Genomic DNA, 12351 nt, shown 5'->3' with positions numbered 1-12351 from the left:
GGACGGGATGACCACTCTGGAACCGTAAAGTAGACATCCGTAACAAGTAGAAAGAGAGTCTGCGTACTTACGAAACGGTTCGACCGGGTCTTGTGGAGAAGACTTGGCCGGCCATCCTTCATGAATGAAACGCATTACCATGGAAATGGTAGGATCTTTAGAAGATTCTTTACGTAGTGAGGCAGCATTCGGGGTCTGGACCTGCAAATCCAAAGCATCGATAGCGCAGACGATATCAATGTCATCCGCACTTTCCTCTTCATCGAAGACTTTATCCCCTCCTGCTGGTAAGCGATAAGCATCAGCGTTTTGCATCATCATCTGGTAAAGCATCAGCGTTTTGATGATCCTTCGTCTTCCTGTACTCAATAGTGTAGGTAAATTGCGACAAAAAGTGACCCCAACGAGCCAAACGATTTGCTGCCAAAGAAGGTGTCGATTTGGTCGGGCCAAAAAGACTAAGCAATGGTTTATGATCTGTGACCAAAATGAATGATCTACCAAAAAGATATTGATAGAATTTCTTTAGCGCAAAAATTATCGACAAAGCCTCTTTCTGAATTTGACTATAGTTTCTCTGCGAAGCTGTTAATCTTTTTGAAACGTTTGCTATAGGCCGTTCTGTGCCATCTGGGTAACGGTGAAACAAAGTAGCACCAATGCCCACACTAGAAGCGTCACTTGCGATAACTACCGGAAGTGACGCATTGAAATGTGTAAGAACCTCATCAGTAGATAGATATTGCTTCAGCTGAACAAAAGAGTTTTCCTCTTGTTTTCCCGATCTCCAAGGAATGTCCTTTTTCGTGAGATGGTATAGTGGTTCTGCTACAGTAGAAGTGTTCAACGGTAGAAACTTCGAATAAAATTGTAAGGAACCTAAAAATGAACGAAGAGAAGATACGTCAGTGGGGGCAGACATCTCCAGTATGGCGTTTACCTTAGGATCTTTGGAGATGCCCTGCCTGGACAAAATGTGTCCGAGATACTCTACCTGAGGTTGTGCAAACTTACACTTGTCCTTTCTACACCTCAGGCCTTTTGAGTGAAGTCGATCGAGGAGCCGTCTAAGATTCTGGAGATGCTCCTCAGCAGTAGTGCCACTGACAAGAATGTCGTCTAGGTAGACTGCGACCCCTGGAAGGTCGTCCATGATTTTCTGAAAATAACCTGGAGCAGAAGATATGCCAAAAGGTAAAACATTTTGTAAAAGTACGCCACGGTGAGTGCATAATGCGAGTCCTTTTCGACTGTCAGGACCAAGTCGAATCCGATTGTAGGCATCAGCCAAGTCTATCTTGCTGAAACCATACCCACCACCCAACTTTTGCATTAAGTCTTCTGGTAAGGGTAACGGGTGACGATGGGTCTCCAGGGAAGGGTTCACCGTGACTGAATAATCGCCACATATGCGTAACTTGGCCTTCGCTTCTGAAGAGTTTGAAGGCTTACGGACTGGAACAACCGGTGTGCCCCAATCGCAAAACTTGACTGGTGTCCATACACCATGTGCAATACCCGAATCATAGGTTTATGCTAAGTCCTCCTTTAGCGCGAAAGGTACAGGCCTAGGTTTGAGAAAAACAGGTTTAGCATCAGACTTAAAATCTATGTCTAGTTCATAATCTCGTAAGCACCCGACTTCAGGCTTAAAAACATCTTTGAACTCGTCACATAAGAGGGAGCATGCTTTCTCCAAACTCTTATCAGGCTTGTCGTATGACTGGATGCTCTGTAAAGTAGAATAGTTAGATAGAAGGAATTTATCGATAGAAATTCCTAAAGACGAGATTGCATCACGACCTAGCAAGTTTAGTCCTTTGACTGTCGTGACTACAAAAGGAATATTATCTGACCTTCCCGTGGAAGAACAAGTTACCTGGGCCGTGAAAGAACCCGTGATTGGTACTAGATGCTTGGTAGCAGATTGGAACTGCGACACTGGTGCTTGCAATTGAGGTGCGCCTACCCGAGTCCAGACGTCGCTGGAAAGGAAATGTCCATTTGTAGCAGTGTCCAGTTCTAAGTGTGTAGTTACCGAATTAATAGAGATCGGTACTTCCAACTTTGAATTTCGAGGCTTTCTGCAAGAATTAGAGAGCATGTTAATTTCCTCGATACATTTTACCTTAGAAGGTTTGAACTGTCTAGCTTTCTTTCGACAAACACTCTGTAAGTGTCCCGAAATATTGCAGAAATGGCAGGTGGCTTTCTTAAACCTACAGTCATTGGCGTTGTAGTTGGAATTACCACAACGATAGCATTCTTTATTTTTAGAAGTAAAGAAAGTACCTGTAAGTTGCCTAGTTTTTGGAGGTTTGCTGATGGTCCTTACTTTCGCAACTGGTGCTGGTGGAGTGCCGTAAACAGTTTCTTTGGCCACCTTGGCTGCCTCTTCGGTTTCTGATGCAACCTCCACCGCACGTTTGAAAGTAAGTTCATCAGCTCTGATTTTGAATAACGCCTTAAGCACCGCCTCGTTACCTATTGAACAAATAAAACGAGTACGTAAAGCTTCGTCCAATGGATTTGAAATGGACGAGAAGTCACAGGTGGCAGCTGCCTGGCGTATGCGGATGGCTAGTTCTTGAGCTGTTTCACCGGGCTTGCGCTTCATTTCGCTCCAGAAACGGAATCGCTCTCTTACGATGAAGAGTTTTGGGTCGAATTGTTGAGCCATATAATTTGTAATTTCCGTCATGGTGAGATCGTTGACTTCCTTTGGGTTTGTTTCCTGCGCAGCCAAATTTGTTAACATTTTGTAGATTGTAGGTGATTGATCGGTGAGAAAAACCTGCGGCATTTTGTCTTGTGCGACTGAATGTGCTGCTACAAAGGTGTTAAACCTCTTCCAATAGTCTGCCCATAGTTCAGTGGTGGCATCGAACGCTACGAACTTAGGTAAAGATACCTGTTGTTGTATTGTTGTTGGCTGTGATCTCGCAGTTTGGGCTCGTATTTCTCGTAGTTGTTCTTGGTGGCGCCTTTCTTGTTCTTCTTGACGTTCCTGGTGACGTTGTTCTTGTCTGGCAATTTGCTCCTTCGTCTGGCGTTCTTGGTTGGCAATTTGTTGTTGCAGAACTTCGATCAGTTTCTCCATGCTTCTAAAATCCTGTAGAAATTCTGTAAAGATCCTGCCGGCGACGCCAGTTAAATGTCTGTTGTATTTCCAGACGTTTAATATAAAATAAACAATAATAATAATTGTAGCGATAGCCAACCAAGTGTGAAAACCATTTACCTCTTGTTACTTACTGATTCAGTGTATGAAATCAACGCAATATATAGAAAGAAAGAAACGCAAAACAATCAACTAAGGAACGTGGTACAGAACGCTCAATTGATTACACGCGCAGTAGGGTGGGTCGATTTTTTACATAAAATTGTCTGATTGTCGCATAAATCGGTATTTAGGTGAGGCTTGCCATACTAAATAAAGTGTTAAAATTTCAATGTGATGGTGTGCTCTTAACCACTTACCCCAGGTGGTATGAAAAAATACAATTTTCTACTTCACGGTAAATTATATTCAATAGGTGAGCTACAGTGAAAACGAAACATAATTGAACTGCAATGAGTTAAAGCCACACCTGGATGTTAAACTAAACAACACAGTCTTTCTTTGATTCAAATATAGGCCGCTACTTCCTTGCATCTAAGATAGAATAACTCATAGAGTTCCTTTTCTCCTTTCCGACAGTTTTGAGGCTGACCTCAGCGACTACACAAATCATTCTTTCAACGGCTTGAGTCTGTGGTGTGTATGACGACTTTGCTGGGACTAACTTTATTGCATCCCAAAGTTCATCCTCACTCTCAGTTCTTAGATAATAATAATGGTGGTTCAGTATCCTCAATCTGTGTCCAGTCGATCATATCAATATAATCCATTGATTTAGTTGATCAGCAGGGCGATGGAATCTTCATATTATTGTAGATGAAAGCTTTCGTGCTTTCAGAATTCGCCTAACAGCTACTTCACGAATGGGAGGTGTATTGTCAAGAAGCATGGCATATATAATGGCAAGTTTTCGGAGTGAGTTGCATAACAATTTTGCTTGATCGATTTGTCGATGACAGATTGCACTTCTACTGGCTCAAGTCCACGACTGAGTTGTAGGCCTATCATAAGGAAAAATAGCCTACTGCTGGAGCATCGCTGATATCTGTGGGCTGTGGCCATCTTAGTGCAAACCATACAGGCCCATATACAGTTGCAATAAATCGTGCCAATGTCTTAACAGCTTCTGATGGATGCGTTTGACTAACATAATAGCGGCACATTCGATTTGCTCCTGTGAATGATTATATTTCCCAGGATCTTTTTGTAAGAGTGCTTCAGAGCATTCCCCAGAACTGATTGCATGGCAGATTTCCAAAAGGTACATCTGGTCTGTGCTTAGATCTTTGAATTATCCAATTTTGGCAAATGGGGAGTTTCAATTTTATCAAACAATGCGATCTCCAAGGCCATAAGGTTTGACCCCAGAATATCGCCAATTTCACCAATGAATGTTTCTGGACCAGATGTCTTTCCAAATAATATAAATAGATGTTGCAATGGTAACTCATTGATGGGCAGCATAAGCCAACATATATTCCACTGAACTTCATAATGGATATGATCTTCTATTCTAGCAATTACGGTTCCCAGCGTTCACTGCTGTTCCGTCACAACCTGTTATTCGAATTCCATCCATGTTCATATTCTCGTCGATCATACATTTTAAAATGTCAACTGAACGACCACTTGGTGTTGTGACATGAGAGATGTAGCCTAGATGTCACCAGGTTGTGTCAGTAAAACGTAATCGTATTCTTTATTTTTCTCCTGTGGTGGTAGTCATCAAAGACATATGATTCATTCTTTCTCCCATCGAAATAGAGCGATATAAAATTATTGACGACATGTTGGGTTGGTTTCAATCCAGTACGCCTCTTGACTCGGCTATGTCTCACTTTCCGTGGGTCAATAATGATGTCTGTGGAGAAGTCTTTTCCTAACACATCCCGCAAATTAGCAGTGGCAATAGCAGCAACTGTTTCGTCAGAAACCATCTTTTGATGGGCTTCCCTTGCAACACAAGGGATTGGGATGGTATTGTAGGCACTACTTGTGGAGACACTCTCCATGAAACTCGGATCATTATCGGATGAATAAAATAAAGAATCAGTTTCACAAAGTTTTTTTTGTGGCGTGTTAAACCGCACAACTATTAGAAGTTTGCTCACTGCGCAGGGTTGCCAGATTGGGCGAAAAAATGAGATAAAATGACAAAAATTTCCGCAACTTTTCGCCCAATCTGGCAACCCTGTTATAGAAACAGAGGGTCATTGGGGTAATGGGTTGCTGTGCACAGAACGATTTTAAACTTTTAGGAAATGTTTAGAAGGTAAAGCCGCACCTATGTTCAAATTTATATGAGAAATGGAGAAATCGACCCACCCTAACGCGCAGTGCGGTGGTAATCAATTCCAACGTCTGTACCAGAAAACGCTGAACGGTGATTATGTAGTGACGCTGGTCACGAGTTACATATATTCAACGTAGATGACGACTATAACATATATCTGGCATTGCACAAAAATGTCTAGCCACCTGAGACGCAATGCTTGTTGTAAAAGGCAGGAAGGTAGAAAAATGACCAGTGTAGGTTTAGAAAATTCGCAAAGAATAAAAACTAAAAGTCACGAAATTTCACATTTCTAGAATATATCCTTCTGAGAACTATTTCACTACTAGGGTGGGGCGTCCTCATAAAGCCCCGTGTCGCTACAGATAGAATTTAAACGTTATCCCACGTAACGTGCCTATGTATTTTGTTCGTTTATTGGAATACTAGTATAGTAAAAAAACCATACAAGTGAGGTGGGGAGGTCACCTGTCCCAATCATTTACTGTGTCCAATGGTGTCAGACAAGGTGGAGTGTTAAGCCCCTATCGTTTTGCCGTATATACTGTATTGATCAGCTTTCTAATCAGCTCAATAAAACAAAAGTTGGTTGCTGTGTCAGCAACTCTTGTTTAAATCTCATTATGTTTGCTGATGACATTTGCTGCATCTCGCATAGTTTGTGTGGCTTACAAAATTTGTTAGATTTTTGCCACAAGTATGCGGTTGAACATGAAATTACTTCCAATTCTAAAACGTCATTTGGTATGTTATTTTCCCCCTAAAACTTTTATTGTTCACGTGCTCCTCTGCTATAAACTTATCTAGGTAAATCTGAAATTGTGTTCACAGACTCTATAAAATGCCTGGTTGTATTTATTGAGAGATCTCTCTGAGATGAAAATTATATTTCAAAGCAGGTACGCTCTCAGTACTGTGCTGCATACAATGCAAAATTCTATTTGCTAAATGCTCACTCATTGTAAAAAAAAACATTGTATTTTGCTCTTATTGTATGTCGTGTTACGCATCCCAGTTGTAGAACAAGTTCAGACCTTCCAGTATAAAACTACTACTTGTTGCTTACAATGACTCTTTCGGAATATTGCACAATTTGCCTCGTTATGTCATTGCCCGTGAACATCAAGTATTGACTAATATAAGAATAATAACCGAAGTGGGTTATGTGGGCTGCTTGCACGTGACTAAAAAAAAAATTCATACATCCTGGGCACAGCTTGCGTAGAATGAGGATAATTGACTCGATGGGCAATTTCACTTGTAATTTGGTATATTTTAAGTCGGCCAATTACTACCGTACTTCGACTCGAGTAATGGTTTTGATAAGCCAAACCAAAAACTGGCTTAGCTGATAATTTTTATAAACTGCCGGCTGTGCGGTCCCCGATCCTGTTTTTACCTCCGATCGGAATGAGGAAGGAGGCTTAGAACTCTAGCATAATGGTTTCTACTACAATCTGGGGGAATTGTAGATAAACCATTTAGTTAAAATGCTGGGTTTCTAAAATTTAGGACTTCCTTTTTTGTTGAATAGTTCCACAATGGGCAAAGGGGGAACGTAACAAAAAAGGTTGGGAACCACTGCTTTAACCTATAAAGTTAGCTGCGTGATATATATAAGCTTGCATCACATCAATCGTATAGTCGAACATTTCAAAATTCACATCATTGAATTTTAAGACAAGTAAAATTAGATATGGTGAACGTTAAATATTAGTCTCTTATGGTTGTGTTCATAATGGGTATATTCGCCGATTACAAAAACCCTTTGGAAGGAAGTTCTGCATACTGGTAGAGACTTTAAACCACTGACGCAGGCCCGGTCAGCAAAATTGACAAAGTGAAGTTTCCTGTTGTTGTTGAAGTTTTGTGGTCTGTAACCTTTTCATATTATGGGCGCAACTTGAAAGCTGTCCTTGAAGATTTGTTATTATTGCAGTAACTTTGTGTAGCAATTTCATACGCTCTTCTCGAGTTGTATAACTATAAGTGAGTTTTTCTAAGATATTGTGACAGGAATGGATAATTGTACTTACTTTAACAACTGTTTCAGAAAAGAGAGTAATAAGAACTTGCCACGGCCACGTTCGAGTAGAAACTACTCGTGTTCCACCGATCACTCGTCCGGGGGAGGCTTGTCGTCTGATGCTTTTTACATCTCCACCTTGACCACATTTGCTGAAGTCTTTGAAAAAATAATATTTCAAAAGCAATTTCTAAATTCATTTCCATTTTAATTGATAGCTTTCGTGAGTAGGCTACAAGTATTACACTGGCCAACACAATTTCTGTCCCATACATGTTTGATTGGCTTCGTGGCACATTTGGAGATAGTTTTTTCTTACAGTACAGCCTCGATGCTAATTATTGGCTAATCTGGCATATTGTCACAATCAATTTGCGAGGTCTCGCGACGGGCTGCTTTGTATCTTAACGAACGTGCTGTTTTGATTGTGGAATCCTTGAGTGATGTGTTATTATCTGTCACTGACCTGTACTGACCTCTGATTGCGAAGTCTTTATTATGTAATGTATTTCCAGAACTTTCATTCAGAACAAACCTGGAATGTTCTTTTGTTTTTCACAATTGCCAAATGTCATTTGTCATGACGTCATAAGGATGTTTATCAGTAGATCTGTGATTGCAAAATCTTTATTATGTAACATATTTTCTAGAACCTTCTACCCTACGTAAAAATCTGAAAGCTTGTTTAAACTTGCTTGTTTACATTTAGTGCAACTTGACAGAACAATGAGTCCTTATGGTGTAACATTACGTAACCTTCTCAAAGTAACTAGACCGAACAACATTCTATAAATGGTGGTGTAATTTGCGTAATCATTATTATTATTATGAGTTGATTGTGAGAGTTGTGTTATGAGTTGTGAATTGGTAATAGGTGCAGAGATTATTGTTGATTGAGATTTGAAGTAATTGAATACAAGTAGATGAGAACTGGTGTTGATATAAATTGTGTTCGAAGTTAGAGTTATTTGAGAAGCCGTTCGTTAAAGTCCTTCAAGAATTTTCATTATTATTTCACCAGCAGAACTATCCGACATTTAATCGACTGCCTTTCAGTAATATCTCATTAAATACGTCATTGAATCTTTCCAAGTCTCTTTCCTGGTAAGAGATAGAAAGAAACCGCGACACATATTATGGCTAAAGTTTAAAGCAAATTTATCAATTGATTGGACTCGAAACTCCGCTTTTCCAACCATACCGAAAAGGTCAATCTTCGAATCATTATTTTTGTTTTACATTGGTTTGTTAGCTTGCTTTTAACCCTTATCAGCACATGCGTTGACATTTTGTCAACATCGACGTTTTTGTGTGAGATTGCTCTCGCCCCTTATGCACTAGCTCAACAACATTCAGTGACGAAGGAGAACTTCTAAGTAGCTTACTGCTGTAGCGATTTCAAAACGTTAAATTGTTTCCACAATGAGTTATTTGCGTTTTAACTTAATCGGCACATCTGTTGACGAAATGTCAACAATCAGAAACTATAGGAGTTTGAAATTTTAAGCCATTATACAGTAGCTAGCTATTATTACAAAGTGATAACCGGCGACGTGCAGGAAAGTTGCACGTGTATTTAGTAAATAGCTGTCTGAGTAGGTCCTAGTCAGACTGGAGTTAGACTGCCAGGAGGAGTTAGACTGCCAGTTGGAGCTAGACTGCCAGTTTAGGAGGAGTTAAACTGCCAGTTAATATAACTCAGAAGAAAAATACTGCCTAAGCAGTTGTGTTGGAAAGGTTGCCTTAGCTCTAACTAGCCCTTACAAGACTTTACATGTGTATTAGCTCATACATGAAATGCTAACTATTTGAAATTCAAAGGTTGTTTCGGTTAATTACAGTAAGGTGCAAATTTACTGATAGACAGACAGAGAAGATTTTCATATCAAGAGGCCCTAAGACAACTGCAAATAACTTCTGATGATGTTGATAGCGACTCTCATGCTGAGGCTAAAAGTAGTAGTGAATTTGAGTCCATACCAGATGTTGATGAACTGCCTTTGGAAGAAGAGGAACTGTCCGATATAGATGTCTTTGAGGAAGAAAGTGAAGATGACGAGACTGGTAATGATGCAGATCAAGAATCTAACGATGGTTCCTCAGAAGATGAAGATCAAGTACCAATAACAGCTGGCAATGCAACCTATTATGCAAATCCTTTTCCAGGAAAGCTCAGAAGAAGAAATATATTGACGCAACAGCCTCGGATTGATGCTGCTCCTGAACTTGAATTGGATACCTTCAAATTATTTTATCGACCTGAAATTATACTTCAGATAGTACGTGAGACGAACAGAAAAGCAAAGGACGTGAGACACGGATGTAAGCTGTTGCCTAATTCTAAACACAAAAACTTTACAATTGAAAAAGTTGAGGCAGGTCTTGCAATTATGATACTTGCTGGCTTGGACAAAGACAACTTCACCGATTTACGTCGATTTTGGGATCCTCTTGATAGTAGGCAATTTTATGGAGTGGCTATGGCACTAAATTGATTGAAGATTTCAAATTTCTGCTACGATGCATGCGCTTTGATAACTATCACAATCGACCAGAAAGATAAAGGGACGACAGGTTAGCTGCTATTTGAGAGGTATGGGAAACATTAAACAGCAATCTGCGCAACGCCTACATCCCTAAAGAAGCATAGACTGTGGATGAACAACTGGTCGGATATCGAGGCAAAATTCCTTGAAGAACATACATGCAATCAAAACCAAGGAAATATGGTGTAAAGTTCTTTTGGCTGTGTGAAGTCACATCAGGTTTTGCTCTAAGTGGCATTATTTATTCCGGAAGTGAACCCGACTCGGTTCCTCACAGAAATCTTGCAAATGATATAGTGGTGAACCTGTGTTCTGTTTACTTTGGTAGTGGTCGGGATATATACGTTGTCAGATGTTTTACATCTCATAGTTTGGTTTGCAATCTTTTGCTTCAAAATCTTACATTGGTAGGAAAAGTAATGGCTAATCGCCGTGAAGTTCCATCGCAGCTCAAATCAGCAAGAGAAGAGAGGTGGAAAGTATTGAAGCGTTGTATGACCATTTGAACAAGATTCTGCTATTGTCATATGCACCAAAACGAAACAGGAATGTCCTCATGATGTCTTCTTCACACTCTTCTGTTTCCATCACTGACTCTCACAAGAAACCTACAGTTATCATGCATTATAACAAGCATAATGGTGGAGTTGACACTCTTGGTGAAAACTGTGAAGAATTCAATTACTTGAGGAAAACAAATCGGTGGCCAATGAATATAAATTACAACTTGATATATGTTGCCGTTAACAACGCATTTCTCATAATGAGGGGCAATGGGAAAAGTAGCAAAAAAACAGATTTTCACAAACAACTTAGCTTTCAGCTTGCTCAACCGTATGTCAACAAAAAAAAATTGGCTGGAAAAACTGAACTACTTGCCGAAAAGTCGGGGTTCATCGATGCTGCTACTTCAAGCACTTTCAATCGCACAGTTCAAAGCATCAAACGGGGAAGATGCTACAGATGTGCAAAGCATACTCGATCTGCATGTGTCACTTGTAGCCGCGGGTTTGCCCACGACACAAAAAACTTCAGAAGAACCAATATTGCTAGGAATGCTGAACGATTTGTTGTAGTGCTCCACGTTTCTTCGTTTTTGTGTTTGAAATATACGTGGCAAAACGTCGCTTGGTAAGATTTCTTTGCATTTTATCTCTGAGCTAGTAAGCTAAAACTATGTCCTGGGTAGGAAGCAGACCTCCAAATTAGGATTAATGATTGTTTTGTTAAGGTTTTATCAACATCAAATCATCTAAAATAACAACTTCACTTTGAAACCAGCGCATTTGTATCGAAAAACACAAGGAAATGCCATGTTGACAATTTGTCAACATCTGTGCCGATTAAGTTACCTAAAATCCCTGTGCTAATAAGGGTTAACAAACACCCTTAAGTTACGTTAAAACTAACTTAACTTATAAAGCAAAGTGACTTTAAAGGGTTAAGCATAATTTATTACACAACAAACTGGTCCCGTGCATAAAAATACACAATCAACTGGACTGGTAAGAAAAGAAGAAGGCCTCCGCTCAGCACTGGGCTACCACAAGCTGAATCCGATAGAAGAAAAGATAAACGGTGACAGAAACAAAAGCAGACCAAGAATGATTTGGACAACAAACATCACTAAATGGACAAAATTAAGTTATGATAGTGCAGTACGAACAGCTCATGGTTCATAACAATGGTGCATTGTATCCAAGCCTCAATACGATGAAGAAATTTAATGATGATGAACGGCTAATAAAGTTATTGTCTCAGCGTCGATGCAAACACCTTAGATTTTTATTTTGACAAGTTTAGATCTGTGATGACGTGATTAAGTTTACCTTGGGTAAATGACTTGAGTAAATGAGATTCACAAGTTGTTAAACACCCGGCATAGTAGTTGCAAATACTACTGCTGACTTCACAAGGCTACATGTTATTTCATCGCACTCCCAAAAGCCCCAGCGCTTGAAATCTCGACGCCCGTTCTCCAGACATGCTGCAGCTATCTGCAAATCGAACTTCCACATTTCTGAAGTTTGGAACCGTGAATGGAGAGAAGTTGCGAGACCAACTCAATTCACAGTCCTTCCCAATACCAACACCCCATCTGGAGCAGAACTACCCCGGAAGAAATGGGTGAAGCTCAATCGCCTGCGGACTGGAGTGGGCCGTTTTAGCAGCAACATGTTCTAGTGGGGCCTCGCCGATTCACCATCTTGTGCGTGTGGCTCAGGTTTTCAAACTGCACACCACATTATCTATCAATGTCCTGTATACCGACCACAAGATAGACATATGGACCTAACAATGCTCGATGAATACACAATCCATTGGCTGCTGCGCCTGGATGTAACAACGTGATCTGTGGAGGCCT

General features: G+C 40.2%; 1 protein-coding gene across 1 annotated transcript in view; it reads right to left on the bottom strand.

The window, feature by feature from the left end:
* LOC145768340 (serine protease 38-like) overlaps positions 1 to 7964 on the bottom strand; it is a 30873-nt gene extending 22909 nt beyond the window's left edge. The window contains exons 1-2 of the mRNA XM_082579818.1: positions 7907 to 7964; positions 7451 to 7599 (exon numbers count right to left, since the gene is read on the bottom strand). Coding sequence (XP_082435944.1) covers positions 7451 to 7599; positions 7907 to 7964 — 207 coding nt within the window. The remainder of the gene's footprint in view (positions 1 to 7450; positions 7600 to 7906) is intronic.
* Between the last annotated feature and the right edge of the window lie 4387 nt (positions 7965 to 12351).

Source organism: Aplidium turbinatum, chromosome 4, assembly GCF_918807975.1.
Source record: "Aplidium turbinatum chromosome 4, kaAplTurb1.1, whole genome shotgun sequence".
Classification (NCBI taxonomy): Eukaryota; Metazoa; Chordata; class Ascidiacea; order Aplousobranchia; family Polyclinidae; genus Aplidium; species Aplidium turbinatum.
This window is presented reverse-complemented; position numbering and strand designations above follow the sequence as displayed.